General features: G+C 32.4%; 1 protein-coding gene across 1 annotated transcript in view; it reads right to left on the bottom strand.

Annotated features, from left to right (window-relative positions):
* LOC114345659 (mevalonate kinase) overlaps positions 1 to 22074 on the bottom strand; it is a 434326-nt gene that overhangs the window by 113791 nt on the left and 298461 nt on the right. Inside the window, exon 4 of the mRNA XM_050647008.1 lies at positions 17414 to 17604. Within this exon, the coding sequence (XP_050502965.1) occupies positions 17414 to 17604 (191 nt within the window). The remainder of the gene's footprint in view (positions 1 to 17413; positions 17605 to 22074) is intronic.

The following is a 22074-nucleotide window of genomic DNA, read 5'->3' as shown; positions in this document are numbered from 1 at the left end:
TGTATATTATTATACAGATAACGTGTCTGAGGACATCCGGCCAATATTTTGTTCAGGCATTGTAGGAAGTGGTACCTTTCACCTGCGATATATTTTAGAGAAAATCCTCGTGGCAACCGTATATCGGAGTCCACGAAGACCTGGACGCCACGAGAGACTACAGTTTAACATGGGGGGACGTCATGAGAGGCTAAATATATATATATATATATATATATATATATATATATATATATATATATATATATATATATATATATATTGATACATGTATCCATGTGACTTCCAAAGTATATACTCGTAATACGTTGTCACTTCATATATACCGTTATGACTTCCGATTTCGGAAGTCACAACGTTTTGCCTATATTTTTACGAATTTGGCTACTAGATGGTATTAGAAGGCTTATATTAAAAATTTCGCTGGAAGTCATATCGTATCTAACATACTCATAAGATCAGATTTTAGTTCGACGGTATATCACCAGCGGTAGTGTCGCTCCCGTACTATTATACAGGTTATATACACAACGCGTAGCGTCTTCCGTATACCACACCGCTCGATGCGACTTCCGTTTTTTGGCAACCCTGTGTAACGGTTTCCAGACATTCATTTGTTGTAGATTCGCGGTCCTAATCGTACTTAGTATTTTGTGTATGAAACATGAATAATTTCATACTTTTGTGTTAACATTCATAATAGCTTTCTTTTAAATCTGCTTTACTTTTAAAGTTAGCCTTAAATGAAGCTAATTATATCTATATAAATATATATTATCTGTACTTATTTTAGTCTATAATATTTACTTACCTATTTATTTATAGAAATTTATTTTTCTCGTGTTTTTGTTTACTTCCTTTTTTACAATGAACTTCTAATTCAATCTACACTCACCGGTACGAAAAGCGGGCAACCAAAAAATTGGTAATTTTTGATGTCTCGTATCTCCTAAACCTGTTGTCCGATTTAAGTAATTTTTTAATATGTTATAGCCTTATTCTTTAACAATATCGCTATAATAATATTGTTGATAGGCATGTAAATTTTATTGTATACCAAGTGTACCCCATCAAACTGGGTTTTTTTATCAATTTTCACAACACCCAGTGGAATATGGTCTGGATCCCGCGTATGAAAAAAAAGTTGATTAATAGCAAGCTGAAAATTTGTTAATAGCTTAAGGGTGTCTAGTCGGATAAACTTTGATATATGGGAACACTGGAACAGGGGCAGTTTTAATTGTGGAACAGGTTAAAAATTTGAAACGGTCACACCACGAAAACGGCACATTTATTTTGTCCGACAGAACAGACTTAAACTCTCCGAACAGAGATTAAACTCTCATGCAAAAATCAGACTGCTATTTATCACCTGTCATAATTCCTGTCATTTGACATATTCTACATGTTCCACTCATTAAAACGCCCATTTGGTGATAAATAGCAGTCTGATTTTTGCATGAGAGTTTAATCTCTGTTCAAAGAGTTTAAGTCTGTTCTGTCGGACAAAATACATGTGCCGTTTTCGTGGTCTGACCGTTCCAAATTTTAAACCTGTTCCACAATTAAAACTTCCCCTGTTCCAGTGTTCCCATATATCAAAGTTTGTCCGACTAGACACCCTTAAGCTATTAACAAATTTTCAGCTTGCTATTAATCAACTTTTTTTCCTACGCGGGATCCAGACCTATCTAGCCTTTATAAAATATTGAAATTAAAACCCAACTATAGCCCCAGGTTTTCTTAACATTCTGTTTTTACTTTATCGTACTACATACGTAGTATGAGTATAATAGATAAAGTTATAGGATCGTGCAAAAAAAATTTTTTCAGATTTCACTTTTTTTCGACGTTTTGAGTCCCCCTGAGTCTAAAAAGCAAATAAAAAAAACATGTCGGAAGTATGTACGTACGTACGTACGTATGTCGCCACCGCCCAGCAAAAACTACTGGACCGATTTTGATGAAATTCGGTATGAGTAAGTTTAAGAGAATTTTGTCGAGAAACTAAGCTTTTAAAAAAAACCTCTCAAAGGGGGGCCGAAATAGGGGGGTTATTTAGGGCCCATTTTTGCAAATTTTGACCGAAATGAATGAAATTCAACTCAAAGTAAGCTCATCGATAGGTAAATAAAAATACGGAATTTGACATTTGCAAATTCAAAATGGCGGCCAACATGGCCGACCGCCCACCCGACACATTTCCCTATCTATCTAAAATCTTGTTTAAGATAAGTTTAATTTGAAAAAGTCGTTATATAGCCTAAAGATAGGGCTATAAGAAGGATGTTATCGTTTTTCAGAAAAAGTTACGGGTTGCCTATATTTAAGGGGTCAAATTTTGACATAAATTTGAACTAGATTTTCTCAAAAATGGCTCCAAGGAATTTTTTTATTTTTTGATATATTTTTGATATCCTATCAGTAAATTGAATGACATTAGTCATATATCTTAACTCCTCATAGGAGGGGAGTTATGAATTTTTTATAAAAAAATATTCGAGTGGCCGTAACGTACTTCTTAATAGAAACTAAAATTTGAAATTTTGCAGACATATATGGTACTTTATTATCTATTATTACAATTAATTTTACCAAAAATATGGCTTCCGGTTGAACCGGAAATGAATAAAAAATCTTAATTTTTTTATATATGCCCTGTATATTTTAACATATTTTGAAAGAATGCAAAATTACCTTTCCAATGACGTAAAATTCATTGCTGTAGCTCAAAAACTCGAAAAGTTACGGTATATAGAAATTTTGCTATAATCTTATGTGTGTCCTCTCTCTCACGCGTTCATAGCAGAACATTATTGTAGGGCAGTCAATGAGGGTATTTGGCTCCGAATTCCATCCTACTACATTGATGTACTTGATATTTTCACAGTAAGTAGGGAATAGCTGAAGAAACAAAATCTACCCTATCTACTATGGCGCTTTTATCTTGGGGCGGTTCCCGCTTCTTCAAGGGGGTGGAAAATTTGTTGGTCAAAATAAGCACGGAAGTGGCTAAAGAACTTATTTCTAAGCAAAAACTGGTCTATACTTTTTTTTGAGAACTCAATACTTTTTGAGTTATGCGTAGTTGAAAATTGGCCATTTTCATTGAAAAATGACACCTTTTCGGACGGATTTTTTGTGAATACCTTAAAAACTATGCATCGAACTAAAAACACTATATAAAACATTTTTTAGATTATAAATAATAAAGAGATTCGTTCCTTCGTAAATGTTCTATTTATAATACAAAAAGAGATATGGTAGGTGAAAATAGTTTGTTTTTTGGTGCATGCTCAAATTGGTGTATTCAACTTGAAATAACAGAGGAACGGTAGGTTTTAGGTGTATAATGCTACCAACACCTTTTGTAGTGTTTGAAAAGGCCTTTAAAACGAGCACCGTTAAATGTCGGTTACTTACAAACTAAGCGAGATATGGTGCAAAAAAATATATGACTAATGTACTTTAAGGAAAAATGAAAAGTATATACATTTAACTCCCCATCCACCATAATTTAAATGCATTGTTTTCCTTCTACAATACCTTTTAATATATAGTGTTATTTCTACTTTCCAAAAGTTGAACGGGTTTAAAATGAATGGTTTTTGTAAAAAATGTGATCAAATTATAGAATGAATTTTTAAATTTTCTTAAAAATCTTCCTTTTTCTCCATGTAATTCGAAAATAAAAATATTTCACCCCTGAGAAGTGGTGGGAACTTCTCCCATGGTAAAAGCGGCATAGTATATAGGATAGACTCTGAATTAGGAGATTGGGCTACTCCCAAAAATTTTTTAAAATTCATGCAGTAGGATAGAATTTGGAGATAATATCTTATTCTTAATCTCGCGCATTGACTGGCGTAATCGAAATAGAATGAAATGCAAATATTTTAAACTATTAATTTCTCAGAAAAATGAACTAATTTGAAATGAAAGTATGACTATAATATTCTATTGATTTATGCAATAATCTACACATCTATAGTGTGTCCACGAAATATGGCATCGAACATTTTCTCAAATGCAGGAATTAATGATGCGTAGAACCATAAAATACTTTTAAGTACAGTAGGTGTTTCTAAAATATCAAAATAACGAGTAACTTTGTTATTTTTATAGAATGCCAGTATCTAGTACCATAACGATAATAGATCGGTACGATAAAGTTCTCGGGCGGCCCTTCCGTCCAGCGTTTTTTTTATTTATTCGCTTACGTTGGATAATAAAAAAGTTATGGACTTCAACAACTGGCCATGTTCTTTATCAATACAGGGTGTTTCTAAATAAGTGCGACTGACTTTAAGGGACAATTCTGCATGAAAAAATAATGATTGTTTGGCAAAAGAATTTTGTTTTTGCAATCATTATTTTTTCATGCAGAATTACCCCTTAAAGTTTGTCGCATTTATTTAGAAACACCATGTATCGATAAAGAACATGGCTAGTTGTTAAAGTAACTAACTTTTTTATTATCCAACATAAGCGAATGAATAAAAAAACAGAATGTTAAGAAAACCTGGGGCTATAGCTGGGTTTTAGTTTCAATATTGTATAAAGGCTAGAATATTCCACAGGCTGTTGTGGAAATTGAGAAAAAAACCCAGTTTGATTGGTACGCCTGGTATTCGGTATATAATGATAACTTACATGTCTAGAAATAATATTATTACAGCGATATTGTTAAAGAATAAGGCTATAATATATTAAAAAAATACTTAAATCGGACAATAGGTTTAGAAGATACGAGCCATCAAAATGACCCATTTTTTGGGGTGCCCGTTTTTCGTGCCGGTGAGTATATCTATTAAATAATCTAAATTAATTTTAAAAATCTTATTAAAAGCTTAAGGTGATGCAGTAGCGATCAACAGGTAGCCAAAACGCGTTCCAAGATTGCGGCTGTAATTTTGAATATTTTTTCGACGTATTTGGCACACGTATTCGTAATATAATAAAGAACGGCGGTACAGAGCCCAATTTGGGAAATATGTTAGTATCTGGAAATTACTCTATAATTAAATACAATATTAAAAAAACGAGCCCGTACCGCCATTAAGAAGAAAAAAAATACACTTTCTTTAAATAAACTTTTTTATCCGATGCCTAGATCTTGCGTCATTTTGGAACTACTAATGGAATAAAAAATTTTAGTAGTTCCAAAATGACACAAAATCTAGGCATCGGATAAAAAATAAAAGTTTATTTTCTTGTTCTTCTTAATTGCGGTACAGGCTCGTTTTTTAATATTGTATTTAATTACAGAGTAATTTCCACATATTAATATATTTTTCAAATTGGGGTCTGTACCGCCATTCTTTATTATATTACGAATACGTGTGCCAAATATCTCGAAAAAATATTCAAGATTACAGCCGCAATCTTGGAACGCGTTTTCGCTACCTATTAATCGCTACTGTTTCCTCATAAATACAAGAAATGTAGGTAAATGTTCTCATTTAACAAAATTTCCGAAAATTGCGTATTTTTTTGACCCAAGTAGGCTGAAAAATCGATTTTATAGTTATTGTTATTTCGAAAGTAATAAAACGTGTAAAAATATACAAAAAAATTGAATGTACAATTACAATTGAATGGAATTAAATACACGAAAAAATGAATCAAGAGCGATAAAAAGTTTAAAGTAATAAATTCTAGTAATAATATGAAATACAGTAAACTCTCTCTTAAGGGGGTAGGCGCAAAATCTCGGTCCAATGCTATTTAAATACATTTATTTTTTTCGAATCCTGAGAAAACTAATAAATATTTTTTAAAACATACACCCAGAATGAAAGATAACATTATTACGGGGGACCGAAAGTCCCTTAGAATAAACAAAAAGTTTCTTTTGAATGAAATATTCGAAATTAAAAATCACACTAACTTTTCTCTTGTTTTTTCATCCCATTATCTTTATTAAAATAAGCATATATTAGGTATATAAGTTATTAAAATAAACATTATATAAGTTTTCAGGGACTTTCTGCCCTCGGTAATAATGTAAGCTTCCATTCTGCGTTTAAATTTTTCAAAAATACTTATTAGTTTTCTCAGAATTCGAAAAAAATTAATGCATTTAATTAGCACTGGACCAAGATTTTGCGCCTATCCCCAACGAGCACCTCCTCTATACGGACGGTAAAACAAAATTCATTTGCCGATATATTGAGCCTGTACTCTTCCGGACAATCCCTTAAAATGATGTGTACCTAAATGAAAAAAAAAATACATAGGTTTTTTTGCCAAATATTTTAGAATACAAAACTACAATATTTATATTTTATTATTTCAAATTAACACAGAGATGACAACGAGTGATATTTGATAACTCTTTACCTTATCAGCAGTAGGTAATAAAAATCTGGTTCTTAGTGTGGGATCCGTCATTAAAATATTTTGTTGTGACACCGTAACACGTTGCTCTAATAATACTTTAACATTGATATTATGTTGTGACTAAAAATGTTAACGGAATGTCTGCTTGATTGAACATATCCAATAAAAATTGTATTTTATTTTAAAAATGTTTGGGATTGAAGGGAGACTTTGACTGTATGATAAAACAATAATTATACAAACAAAACAGTTATAATTATCAAGATTTTTGCTGTAAACTCTGGGAGAAATACATTAAATTAATAGAGATCGGGAAATATGCACTTAAAAAAACCTTAAATTAAGCAAAAAACAGTTGAATTGAAATATGCACTAAAATATTATGCTTTTATGCATTTATAAAAAACGCAATAATAATTATTATTGGTGTATTGAAAGTAGGTATTCCAGGTTGTATCTTAGTCGATAGAAAAAATATTCTGATTCGTTTTTTACGATCTTACGGAGATAGTATAGTTCATTAACGGTTTTTGCTCCAAATTTTAAAGAACGGATTGACGTGAAATTTAGCTTACACATAGAACCCATGTAAAAGAAAAAAAGTGAAAAGAAAACTTTGCCCTGGGGGTTGAGTTTCTCCTCTTCTCGGAGGGGAAAAATATAAGTTCAAAATAAGTTCGGAAATGGATAAACACACTAATTCTAAGCAACTTCTGTTATATAGAATTTTTCACTAAGTTAATACTTTTTGAGTTATTGGCTAGTCGATATGTCAGTTTTTCAACAAAAAACACTTTTATACGCTTTTATATCGGGTATATCGGGAAAAACATTAAAAATATAGCTTATAAAGTAACAAAATTGATGTACGTATAACTTTTTAGAATCAGTAGAAGCAAAGTTGTAGCTTTGTAGCTAATGTAAAACAGGAAACAGGTTCATATTCGTCAAATTTAAAAATGAATAATTTCACGTGAAATAACCAAAAAATGATAGCAACTAAAAAATGATACACTGTTCTGAGAAAACTTATTACAACTTTTTAAAGTTTTAAAAAAATATTTTTTATGTTTTCTAAAAAAGTTTCTAGCGTTAAAATTAAGAAAGATACTTTCAAAATAAAGTAGGTCCTATTTTTCTTAAAAACCTCCGAAAATCACCCTTTAATTCGGGCTAAGTAAAGGGCTAATTTTTGAAAAAATTGGGTTTTAAAGTAAAATTGTTTAAATTTTGAAAGAGATGCTTTTTTTTCAAAATGACATACAATTTATTAGTGCTACCAAAAATTACGAAGTGTAAAAAATGTAGGTTTTGCTTTTCTGAATATTTAGGATTATGTTTTTTTCTTTGAGACAAATATTGGTTAAAATATGGCTGTTCAAAATTGGCATACACAGTTGGTTAGTGACTAGTTCAATCCCTTTCAATTACATCCCCTTCAAAAATAAGCACTTTGAACCAATGAAGCTTACAGATCATATTTATAAACAATACATGCACGAGTAAATCAACTTGTGAAGTGGTGACGATAAATTTTATTTGCTAACTTCCTTAATTTAATGCTAAAACTTTTTAACCTTTTTTTAAACACTACAAAAAAGTTGTAATGAGTGTTCCCCAAAAAGTGCTTTAGTTTTTGACACTTCACGTTGGAATATTCAATTTGAAATTTGACGTGTATTAACCTATTTGTCATTAGTTACAACTCTTCTTTTACTGGGTCTAGGGATCTCATACATAAGTACACCATTTTTTTATGGGCTGTATTTTTCTTAAGAATGTTTTTTTCGATAAAATACTTACTTTTTGAGTTAATTGCAAAAAACCGTTAAAATGTGTTTTTTTTTTGTTGAAAAATGAACAAAAAAGAACAATAGTTCCTTAGAATTAGACAGTTAATCCATTTCCGGACTTATTTTGAACGTATATTTTTTCATCCCTAGACGAGGTGAAAGTCACCCCCATAGCAAAAGAAAACATCGGCACAATATCAATTTTCTTCTTGGATATGTTACCTATGTGTATGCCAAATTTCATGTCAATCTAAAGTGGTTTTTTAAAATTTATGGGTTTTGCAATATTTTACCGTCAGCGAACGGACTAATAGAAGAGGATCCGATATAAGGCCGATCTGCATCGATCTATTTAATGGATAACAATAATTATTGGATATGTAATTTAGTATGTTAACAATTATAAAAAACAAGGGGTGCATGATCTAATTTTCTTCTGACTATAATCAATTAATAATTAATAAATGACTTTTATCTACTCGATCTATGTCATATTATGTATAAATTTTTAGTTTGTGAAAACTGTCATTATAGATAGCAGTGCTTTAAAGTAAGCATGAAGTAACAATGTATTTTAAATGGGATTTACTTTTTCTCACTGTTTTTGACACTTTCATATAATCAAATATTCTTTCTTAACTTTCGCGTTGTCATGGTGATAACATCTTCTTCTTCTTCAAGTGCCATCTCCGCGACGGAGGTCGGCAATCATCATATCTATTCGGACCTTGGAGACGGCTGCTCTGAAAAGTTCGTTTGATGTACATCCGTACCATTCTCTCAGGTTGCGCAACCACGATATTCTGCGTCTCCCTATGCTTCTTTTTCCTTGAATCTTTCCCTGCATAATGAGTTGGAGCAAGTTTTATCTCTCTCCACGTGTAATATGTCCGAGATATTCCAATTTTCTGGTTTTAATTGTATTTAAGACTTCCATTTCTTTATTCACCTTTCTCAGAACCTCTTTGTTTGTGACGTGTTCTGTCCATGATATTTTTAGAATTCTTCTATATACCCACATCTCGAATGATTCCAGTTTTTTTTATCACCAAATGGGCGTTTTAATGAGTGGAACATGTAGAATATGTCAAATGACAGGAATTATGACAGGTGATAAATAGCAGTCTGATTTTTGCATGAGAGTTTAATCTCTGTTCGGAGAGTTTAAGTCTGTTCTGTCGGACAAAATAAATGTGCCGTTTTCGTGGTGTGACCGTTTCAAATTTTTAACCTGTTCCACAATTAAAACTGCCCCTGTTCCAGTGTTCCCATATATCAAAGTTTATCCGACTAGACACCCTTAAGCTATTAACAAATTTTCAGCTTGCTATTAATCAACTTTTTTTTCATACGCGGGATCCAGACCATATTCCACTGGGTGTTGTGAAAATTGATAAAAAAAACCCAGTTTGATGGGGTACACTTGGTATACAATAAAATTTACATGCCTATCAACAATATTATTATAGCGATATTGTTAAAGAATAAGGCTATAACATATTAAAAAATTACTTAAATCGGACAACAGGTTTAGGAGATACGAGACATCAAAAATTACCAATTTTTTGGTTGCCCGCTTTTCGTACCGGTGAGTGTAGATTGAATTAGAAGTTCATTGTAAAAAAGGAAGTAAACAAAAACACGAGAAAAATGAATTTCTATAAATAAATAGGTAAGTAAATATTATAGACTAAAATAAGTACAGATCAAGGTTCATAAATAGGCAGGTTGCATGGTAACTTTCCACCAATCAGCGTCGAGAATCTAATGGCGGGAGTGACGTCACCCAGAATGCTGCATTCAAATTCATTCACTTCACTCATTGAAATGAACTCGGAAAGTAGGAATGTATTGAAAATGTGTATATTTAAAAAAAATACGTTTGGATTTTTAATAACTATTTATTTCATATATTCGTTAAAAAATGTGGTAGATACCTGTAGAGTTACAAAAATCATAGAATATAATTGCAATTAAATATATGCAGTAGAATAGCATTACTACTTAATTAAAGCAGAAGGAGATTCTTTCTTGTGTATATATGGGACTAAATCATTCAAATATCCTAGGTATATTAATAATGGGTTGAATACAATTTACTTTTTTAAATGATTTTGAGTAGGTATATAATAATTTTGAATTGGGGATACTGCATGTAGTACATTATTGTAAATTCCTCCTAACATGTAAACCATGGTGAAAAAGAGATTCAACTAAAGATTTATGTATCAAAATTAGTAGTTTTTCCCTTAAGTTTAACATAAGAGCATCTGATTACGTTAGGTACTGGATTATAATATCTAAAACTATTAAAACATTATGATTCCATTCAATAGGTACCTGTGAAATTTTACATTAACAGTAAATTATAAAAAAAATACAATTTCAGCGCAATAAAGGGAATTTTGCCCATTTTATATATTCATTTAGTTTATAATTGTTTATTCAAACGATCTTCAGATGGCTGCAATATTGGTTATAATTTTATATGAAACAATTACATATAATAGATCTATTATCTATAGACTTAATTAGATATATTGTTCAATAAGTCTAAGCAGATTGTAACCTACACAGATGATGTAAACTTGATGTGAAGAACCGCAAGAGACATTACAGAACTGTAATGTCTCTATACACGAATGTCCTTTACTATACAATACAGCAGAAAGAAAATCCAGTAAAGTAAGTAGGTACTTAATACAACCACATTAAAATGTATCTTAACACTTGTAAAAGAGTTTTCGGTTAAAGTTATTATACTAAAAACAATTAATAATATCTATAGATACATTATATCTTAAGATATAAACACAAATTAAAACACTAACGATATTTAATAACAAAATATAGCCTCCAAACCACGTATCCTATTATGTTTACAAACAATTCGTAAAATTGATCGTCTGGGTGACGTCACGATGACAATATTTCATTTGTCAATGTCAAAGTTACCATACAACCTTTGGTATAGGGACCTTGAGTACAGATAATATATATTTATAGAGATATAATTAGCTTCATTTAAGGCTAACTTTAAAAGTAAAGCAGATTTAAAAGAAAGCTATTATGAATGTTAACACAAAAGTATGAAATTATTCATGTTTCATACACAAAATACTAAGTACGATTAGGACCGCGAATCTACAACAAATGAATGTCTGGAAACGGTTACACAGGGTTGCCAAAAAACGGAAGTCGCATCGAGCGGTGTGGTATACGGAAGACGCTACGCGTTGTGTATATAACCTGTATAATAGTACGGGAGCGACACTAGCGCTGGTGATATACCGTCGAACTAAAATCTGATCTTATGAGTATGTTAGATACGATATGACTTCCAGCGAAATTTTTAATATAAGCCTTCTAATACCATCTAGTAGCCAAATTCGTAAAAATATAGGCAAAACGTTGTGACTTCCGAAATCGGAAGTCATAACGGTATATATGAAGTGACAACGTATTACGAGTATATACTTTGGAAGTCACATGGATACATGTATATATATATATATATATATATATATATATATATATATATGTATGTATAGAGCTGGTATAGTTAGTAACTTTAGCGATTTAAAAATGGCTCCTGCATGATTCAGAGTATTTTAATTGCTTCATGACGCGTACTGCTTTTTTGTATCATAAAAACTTCGTTAAAAGAACTACTACCTCCCCATACTATGATATTACAGGGTGTCTGCGTAACTTGGAACCATATGGGAAACTTTTTTAATATCAATTTTACGAAAAAAAGTCATTCTTAATAAAGTGCTCTGCATAGTCTAAAACCTAAGATGCAATCATCAGATATCAAATTTCGTCAACAGTATACGAGGTATGTCAAAAAATAAGAATTTCGTTCAAGAGCAAACTACCTTTATATTTCAAAATATCAAAAAATTTTATTATGAAAAGTTATTTGTAATTAAAAACCATATTCAAACATGCAATAACAGCCTTCTACTTGAAAAAAAAATTCTGAAATTTTCCTAAATTACCGATTACGAACATCATTTTTATTTATTAGACATGTAATAACTCTTTTATTAATAATTTTAGGAAAAAAAGTTATTCTTCATAAAACTCTGTGCATGCTCTAAACCTTAAGATGCAACCATCAGTTATCCAAGTTTGTTAATTTTATACGAGGTGTGTCAAATAATATGAATTTCTAAATTCATATTATTTGACACACCTCGTATAAAATTAACAAACTTGGATAACTGATGGTTATAAAATTAACAAACTTGGATAACTGATGGTTGTATCTTGAGGTTTAGACCATGCACAGATTTTTATGAAGAATATGAATAATATGAATTTAGAAATTCATATTATTTGACACACCTCGTATAAAATTAATAAACTTGGATAACTGATGGTTGCATCTTAAGGTTTAGAGCATGCACAGAGTTTTATGAAGAATATTTTTTTTTCCTAAAATTATTAATAAAAGAGTTATTACATGTCTAATAAATAAAAATGATGTTCGGAATCGGTAATTTAGGAAAATTTCAGAATTTTTTTTTAAGAAAAAGGCTGTTATTGCATATTTAAATATGGTTTTTAATTACAAATAACTTTTCATAATAAAATTTTTTGATATTTTGAAATATAAAGGTAGTTTGCTCTTGAGCGAAATTCATATTTTTTGATATACCTCGTATACTGTTGACAAAATTTGATATCCGATGATTGCATCTTAGGTTTTAGACTATGCAGAGCACTTTATAAAGAATGACTTTTTTTCGTAAAATTGATATTAAAAAAGTTTCCCATATGGTTCCAAGTTACGCAGACACCCTATCGAGCTCTCGAATAAAAATTAGAAAAATAAAATGACTTTACTACATTGATGTTAACATTTTTTACAAGAATTCTCAAACCATAGCAAGCTCGGCTTAGTTCTTTGCATAGATTCTCGATATGATATGTGAAATCTAAGTTTTGGTCAATCCAAACCCCTAAGCATTTGACATACTCAGAAAAGGGTATCAAATGTTGATTTAGGTTAATATTGTCAGGTGTGTCTGGACCTCGGTTTGTTTTAAAGAATACAGCTTTAGTCTTATCAGGATTTAAAACTAGTCTTGAATTCAAGAACCAGTTTTCTACTTCTGACATCAAAGAGTTACCTGCCAGAACTAGTTCAGGTAAATTTCGGACAGAAACCAACAGTGTACTGTCATCTGCATAGTTAATAATTAATTTCTTAGTTTTAGCAACTGATGCCAAATCATTTAAGTAGATAATAAATATTAGCGGTCCCAAAACACTTCCCTGTGGAACACCCCTAGACACTGCCAGAGGCTCTGAGGCCGCACATATTGCATTGTTTTGTCCTTAATTTTTAGTACATGTGCACGTCCAGTAATGTAGCTCTTTAACCAATTTAATTCCACACCTCTAACCCCGTAGTGTTCAAGCTTCACAAATAAAACATCAAAATCAACGCAGTCAAAGGTCCTACTTAAATCCAGAAAAATCCCACATGAGACATTCCCAGCATCCAAACAATTATATATCTCATTAGTTAATTCAAATAGAGCAGTCTCGGTGCACCTACCTTTAAAGAAACCGTGCTGGCTATGGCTGAATAATTCTTCTTTGAGGAAAAACTGGAACAGTTGATCATGGACAACCAATTCAAAAATTTTTGAAAATGAGCTAAGCAGACTAATTGGTCTATAATTATCAAAAGAATCGATACATATCACCTTTTTTTAAGCAGGGTTTAATAATCGCAAATTTCAGATTGGTAAGAAAGCTCCCAGTTTGAAGCGAAAAATTTATTATATGTGTAAGAGGTTTACAAATATGAGGAAAACATTTTTTTAACAAGTACATGGATACTTCATCATATCCTGAACTCTTTTTCGATTCAATTTTTTGCATTATTTCTGAAAGTAATTCATAAGTTATTTGCTTAAAAATAAAGGTGTTTTTATTGTGCGGAATGTCGCATTTATAAGTACCTTGTTGTGGAAGTTCATTAGCTATTAATGTACAAGCTTTTTCATTAAAGTAACGATTAAATAAATTTGCACCTATAAGAGTATTCTCAAAATATGGCTGATCATTCTTTGCTTTTTTATGTTGTGTAAGTTCATTTATGATTTGCCAAGAAGTTTTACTTTTATTTTTTGAATTAGCTAATCTATGCTCATAGTGTTTATTCTTCTCTTTTTGTAATAACTGATTATATATTTGCTGAGAATTTTTAAACAGTTGTTTGAATTCTGAGGAGAACACAGTGATTCCAAAAGCAGAATAGCCGAAGTACTTCGTCAATTACACGGCAGTCCATCAGGAGGGCATTTTGGTGTTAATAAAATCCTTCAGAGAATTTGGAAACGGCTTTATTGGATGAATAGTTCCGACGATGTAAAGGACTAGTGTAAGAAATGTACTACCTGTGCAACAAGTAACGGACCTTGCCGAAAAAGAAAGGCTCCTATGAGTCAGTACAATGTTGGAAGTCCGTTTGAAAGAATAGCTTTGGATATCGCCGGGCCATTTCCAGAAAGTGATAATGGATGTAAGTACATGTTGGTCGTAATGGATTACTTCACGAAATGTGTTGAGATCTACGCAATTCCAGACCAGAAGTCCGCCACTATTGCAGATGTGTTAGCCAAAGACTGCAGCACCCGACTTGGGAGTGCCTCTGGCGATCCATAGTGACCAAGGAAGGAATATAGTGTCCAATCACCAGCGGGACTGGGACCAGTATCTTCCGTTCTTCGCAATGGCCTATAGATCTGCTATTAATGAATCAACGGGCCAAACACCAGCAGAAGTCCTATTTGGACGCGAGATGCGCCTACTCTGTGATCTAGAGTTTGAATGTCGACCTGGAGAAGATGTGGCTCTTCAGGATTACGTGAATGAACTGCCAAGAAGAATGGACGATATACACGAGTTAGTCCGTTCCCATCTTTAGATCGCTAGCGACCGAATAAAGAAACGATACGATACCCAAGCCGAAAAGGGGTGTTTCAAGGAAAACTACAAAGTCTAGCTTTATAGTCCAACGAAGCGAACGGGTTGTTCATCCAAGTTGCAGCAGTTCTGCGAAAGTCCATACCTCTTTGTGAAGAAGATTAACGACGTTATCTACCGAATAAGTAAAATTCCTAGGGGAAATCCTATAGTCCACCATAACCGGTTGGCGCCGTACGAGGAGACCACGACGTAGATGAAGAAGTGGAAGTACATTAAGTCCGAGAAGTACCTGACCTCACGTTTGAGGAGTTGATGGGGGCCTATGGTGGTACCGGTAAAGCGACGAGACATGGTGTTACCACTGAGGAGAAGCAAAATCTACTCGCACTTCCCGATGACTATTCGTTGGCCCATACCATCCCGGCCAGTATTAAAGACGCACGAGGGTTGGCATCCATCTTTCGAGTGAAGTTTGGCCGAGTTGCAGAACTTCAATACCAACTGCCAGCTCCTGTCAAAGCGTTGAAACTCCAAGATGCATCACGTTATCTCTTCTATTTGGTAACAAAAGACTGTCCTTGACCAACCTACCTACCAAGATGTATGGGATACATCATTCCAATTAAGAGAGCACGTGTTGGAGTCCGTCGTGCAAAAGTTAGCCATGCCAAACTTAGAATGCCGCCAATTAGACTGGAGAGTTATCCGAAATATGGTGAAGGCAATCTTTAAAGATACCGATGTCCAGGTATTGGTCTGTTGCAATCCGCATAGTTACTGGTGCAGAGAGAAAACGGTCCTTTGCCACTTTTATACAACTAGGAGTTGTAAAAGAGGGTCCAGATGCCGATACCAGCATCTAGTTTGAGTCCCGACAAGGTTCCAGGAGGAACCACCTCCTACAGAGCGGGCAATGTTATGAAAAATCTGTTGTCTCTAGCCGATCGCAGACGTCGTCGCACCTTTCAGAAAGTTATTTATGACATATCTTCGATGTATTTGTGTCTACCTGACATCTTTTGTCTATTTAAGGATTTTATTACTTTGTTCGATTTATGAACTTTTGCCGAATGAACTAGTAATTTCTTTTAAAGCTTTTCATTCTAGAATCAAAGGGGGCCATTTTAACAGGTAAACTACTCGATCACTCTTTTTATTCGAGAACATTGTAATATAGTATATAAGGAAACGATTGTGAATGTTTGGGGAGTCTAATAAAGCCGCGCCGGGGTACTGTATCCGAGGGTACGTTTTGGCGGTATTTTTGAATAAATAATTTTGTAAAGTATAATGTACATTCGATAGTGTAGTATTTTCTAATGAATTAAATAATATTAAGTGTTTATTGTTCTTGGAAAGTGTTATAAATAAATAATATGAAGTAAGTCTTCTAAAAAACAAAAAAAAACAAAAAAACAAAAAAAACAAAAGTCTTCAATTAATGTATACTCCCCGTTTTAATATATGGCACTCAGACATGGAGGTTTACAAAAGAGAAAATGGAAAAAATAGCAAAGACAGAAAGAGCCATGGAAAGACAAATGCTGAACATTAAATTATCAGACAGGAAAAGAAACGAATGGATCCGTAACAAAACAAAAGTGAAAGACGTCTCTACCCAAGTAGCAAAGCTTAAATGGAAGTTCGCCGGACACACCCTACGGCAGAAGGATGAAAGATGGACTAAGATGATTATACATTGGAGACCATGGAACCACAAACGAAAAAGGGGAAGGCCACAGATGCGATGGTCACATGACCTGAAGAAACACACTGGGTCAAAATGGATGCAAATTGCCCAAGATAGAGAGGCATGGAAGAAGGAAGAGGAGGCTTATATCCAAGGATGGATGTTTAGGGCTGATTAGATAGATAGAAGTCTTCTTATTTAAATTAAAATAAGTGTTCTTATTTAAAAATAAATAAAGTCAATTCAAAATAAATATTAGTGCCTAAAAATCAAATTAGTAAAGTCAGTAGCGTAACATTATCTATTACTATTGCGGATCTACTGAGTTTAACACACTAATCAATCACCCTGGATACTGTATAGTGTTCTGGTTTTTCTGCTAGACTTCTGCGGAATGTTGATAAATGTTCATTCAACATTCAACACTAAAACAAGTACATTCCAGTAGTTAGGTTAGGAGAGATTAATATTGTCAAAGGAAAAGCGGCAACGATGACTGATGAGTGTTATTCCTTACAGCTTTTTATTCACTATCACTACTTAAATGGCATAATGAACTATTTGCTTTGGGTTCTACTGATTGGACCAATTTTTGTTCACTTTTTAAAATCAAAAACTTATAAAAACACATGCATACCTGTATGTCATATTGAAAGGTAAACTTTAATGCATCAAACTGGACCACTAATGTATTGGGAAGATCTATTTCGTTTATTTCAACTTTGGATCTAAGGCCTATACTTGCTGCCAACGCCAATTTTCCATAAACTACTGAGTGTTCTCCATTTAAAATCACTTTCCCTGGAGCCGACACATGTATTTTACGGCCTGAAAAAAAAATAATAAATAGTAGTTAGTATTATGCAATAAATTACTTAGCAAATGTATAAAAACACATCGACAAAAATAAATAACCAACAACCAAACCAGACAAGGCTTAGAAGTGTTAAGGCTTTGAACAAGAAAAAATAATACGGCTCTAATGGAACTGAACAAGTCACATAGCTACAATCACAATCAGATATAAGATCATATAAAAATCCAGTCTCCCAAAAGAAAGCAAGGACGACCACTCATCGGATATGTATGACAGGAAACTAGTAGATAGTAATTGTTTTACGTATTGAAAAAATGCAAAGGAAACAAAAACTTTTTTTGTAATTAAGTAGTACCTTTTGTAGTAGTACAAATGTACAAATTTGATGCAGATACAATTAACCAATATTTGCACAAAAATACAATTAAACTATTTCTGGTACATTTTTAAAATGTTGCCACCTAAACTACCTGACTAAATGATTACCTGACAACTGTACCTATTTAACTCAAAATGATGTGGAAAGTATGTTTTTCAATCAATGCACTTTTTGGTTTTACGAGTAAAAAATATTCATTTAGATATGTTTTATTTATTATTTTATTTACTCCCATAAAAACACTAAAATTTTGTGATATGAGACATTTGCTTCAAATAACATTAAACAACGTTTTTAAGTTTTGTACAAAATGTGTTGATTTATGTGTCACTATTCCAGTACATTTACAAAAATTTCTCTGGCAACACTGAGCTGCTTGTTTTGTCAAACATTGTATTTGCTTATATTTGTACCACATAAGTTTTTTACCTTTAATAGTTTTTTTAGTTGTATTTTAAAAAAGCTTTTGTTGTTGATTTTGTGTAGTTTTTACATATATTATATAAGAATTTTACAAAGTGAAAGGCAGATATCGAGCACTGAATTTAATTTAATCTTGCCCAAGTATACTTTCGCTTCCTAGAGCATCTTCAGGGGCATTTCGTCAATAAAATGAAGGTATCCTCGAATGTCATTTATTATGCAATTAGATTGATGGCAACTTAAATTAACATATAACTACGAATACACTAAACAAAGGACAAACAGATAAATTTGAGTGCCGGGAATCGGTAAGATTCTACATTGTTATAAGATGGAAGTAGAATGAAATATTGAAATATTATATAATATAGATTCATTTTCCCTCAAGGAGTCTAAATTAACCTACAGATGACAAAGTTTTCCAAACGTAAGTAACGTGGACATAGTTATTTAGCATTTTATGGACATTTTATAGCATTTAAATATTGTTTTTCTCTCGGATGATAATTTATTTAGTTCAGTTTTATGCTTAAACTGTACCACTGATGGTAACCGATAAAACTTAACTTTATCGCGCTTTATTACTTCGCACTTCACACTTCAATACACAACAGAAATTAAGCATATTATATTTTAATTCTTCTAGTGAAAATGTTAAATTAATCCTTGTACAAAGCAAAATTGCAAAGAAACGCAACTAAAATGACATTTGAGACACATGATTTGAGACACACTAAGAACTGATAGAATAACATTTGTTTGCCTCCCGTCTGCCATATTGATTTAATTTTGACAGCATGTTGGAATGCCCTATTAGAATATGTCAAAGTATCAAGATAAATCTGATGAATGCCATCGGAAATTATTTGAAATAGGAAAAGTCAAACAGCGATTAGTTGTCAATTTTTTTACTTTCTGCTGAAAAATCTTTATCAAATTTAAATTAATTTCAAAGCAGTTGAAGTCGAGGTCCGATGGGTCCTCTGGCTTAATTTCGCAGTGATTAACGTTTGTCATGTGTTTGGATAATTGATTATTTTCAGGAGGCAAATTTGAAATCCGAGTTATGAGATCTTACTAATACTACCTTTGTTTAATTTAAAAACCTATTCCTTTTTTGTAAGATTTATATTCTTCACTGGTATATTTTCAACATTGTAGTTTGTATAGTCACTAAGGCTCACGAATTTAATGGGATCTTTAGTACTAGTTAAAATTTGGTTGAGGTTATTATCGACTTTAAAATATATCTACGGCGGTAGACTACAGCCTCTGCCGCATCCCGCATTTCGATCTCTATTTCTATGGCTCTATTTCTCATTATTCCTCTGATTCCTTCTCTATATTCTCTAATGGCTCTCTCCATTCTAATGCTAGTCTTCCTCTCCTGCTTCTATTCCATGGAACATAGTTCCAGGCCTATTTTGAACATCATTCATCTTTCATTCGCATTACATGCCCGACTTCCAGTTTTTTCTTCTCTTTCATCGTCATTTGCTAAAATTCAGATCCGTAAGTCAAAATTGGTTCTACAGACGACTTGTAGATTATTATTTTTGTTCGTAAACTAATTTTAGGATACCAAAGTAACTAGTTTAGTGGTTGTGTCACATGTCGGTCCTGTTGTATTTTCTGCTGGATGCGCCGTTTCAATGTCCATTCCTTCGCTATCACCTTTCTTAGGTATTTAAATTCTCTGTCCACAATTCAGAGAGTTGTTGTTCCCTTTCTTCGTGTTTTATTCTAAGATATTCCGTTTTGTTTACGTTGATTGTGAGTCTCAAATTTTCGTATTCTTCGGTTAACTTTCGAATCATATAATCTATTCCCATCCCTGTGCATTCTATCCTTCATTTGTTTAATGCTTTCTGAATAGAGTTGGAGACAAAAACATTCTTGTCTTAAGCCTTTTGTGACAGAAAATGCATCTGAAATTTTATTCTCCATTTTAACGGCACTTTTTGTAGTAATGTACATGTTCGCTATAGTGTTGATGTATGTGTTAGGGACAATGACGTAAATCCGGCCAATAACGTTATTGGCCGGCCAATATCGACAATGGCCGGATATTAACGTTATTGTCCATAGAAACTGAACATTGATGATAATTTTAAATTCTTGATAGCATTTCTATCATTGCCCGGCCAATGTCGACAATGCCCGTTGTTAATCGGTCAATGTTGAAATTTTTACTAAAAGATAGGTTATGTGTAGGTTTACTATTTTTTACCTCATGTGTGTATATTGTGTATTGTTTTGGTACTGAAATTACCTACTCGTAAATTTATTTAATAAGTGTTATCATGGATATCAATGTGCGCACTCGTTTTAATAATTATATAATAGTCAAGTGAAAACGTGATGACAGTAAATCATTTTTAAACTGTGACGAATACAATAGCCGAATAAGTGAAATTAAAGAAGCGAAAAATATTTTGAGAACACCGGGTGCTAAAAAAACAACAAAGCACTATAGAATGAAATTCAATGATCAAGCCAGCTCCCACCAGCCACCTGCCTCTTGGAAGTTTGAACATTAATTTAAGCGAAAAACCATTGTTTATTTGTGAAATAAACATTTTTTTCTGATTCATGACAGCAGTAAAATGTATTTTGAATTAAATAAATTAAATTAAGCACAAGACCCCTATTGTCATTTAAAAAAATCATCGATTACGTCATCACACCCAGATGGATGACGTCACTAGTATGCCATATATGCGAAAATATAATTTAAAAATAAAAATCGACCTGTTTCGGGATTTTTCCTTAAAGTCGCCGGTTTACGAAATAACGAATTTATTCCTTTCATTTGCACCATACTGTATATAAAAATAATATTATTTCCTTGTTTGTATTTATGAATATGTTACCCATATTATGATAAATAAAGATGTTTTATTTGTTTTTAATAAGTACTTATATTTCTGCAACTACTTATATTTCTGCAACTACTTTCAGAAATATCTTAGTATCTCATTTTAAACACTTATTGACTTACACCGATTGACTTCTGAGGCATCGATTTATCAACATTGGCCATTTGCTTCTGGCCACTGTCGTTATTGACCGGTTATTGATGAAAAATCTAATTTTACGTTAAGTTTTTACAACATTGGCCAATATTTAAGGTTATTGTCGTTAATGGCCGGGCATTGTCGTTAATAACCAAGGAAAATGGACATTCACGACAATGCCCGGCCATTAACGTCAATGTCCAATTTACATCATTGACCGTAACATATGCATTAATTAGGACTGCATTCGTCAATATTTCAAACAATCTTTTTAAGGTACTACGTCACAGACCTTCTCTAAGTCAAAGAACACTAAATGAGTCGTTAAATTTTTGACTGTTCTTTTCTTTTAACTTTGTTGAAGTACAAATATAGCATTAACACAAGAACTGCCAGCACGGAATCCACTCTGATCTTCTATTGTCTCATATTGGTTTTCGATTCGTTCTTTTATCAATCGACCGTACAATCTCCCCAATAAGCTAATAACGCTTACCTCTGTAATTTTTATTCTTTTTGTCTCGTTTTTGTGGATAGAGCCTATACACGTCAAAACTCCAATGTTCCAGTATTCTGGAATATTTTCTTGTTAGATTAGACTTTGAAATAAATTTTGATATTGTCTTTTGATTCATAATTAATGTTTGATATCTTATCATAGT

The sequence above is a fragment of the Diabrotica virgifera genome, chromosome 3, assembly GCF_917563875.1.
Source record: "Diabrotica virgifera virgifera chromosome 3, PGI_DIABVI_V3a".
NCBI classification, from domain to species: domain Eukaryota; kingdom Metazoa; phylum Arthropoda; class Insecta; order Coleoptera; family Chrysomelidae; genus Diabrotica; species Diabrotica virgifera.
Note: the sequence above shows the minus strand (reverse complement) of the source record. Positions and strands in the feature narration are given on the sequence as shown.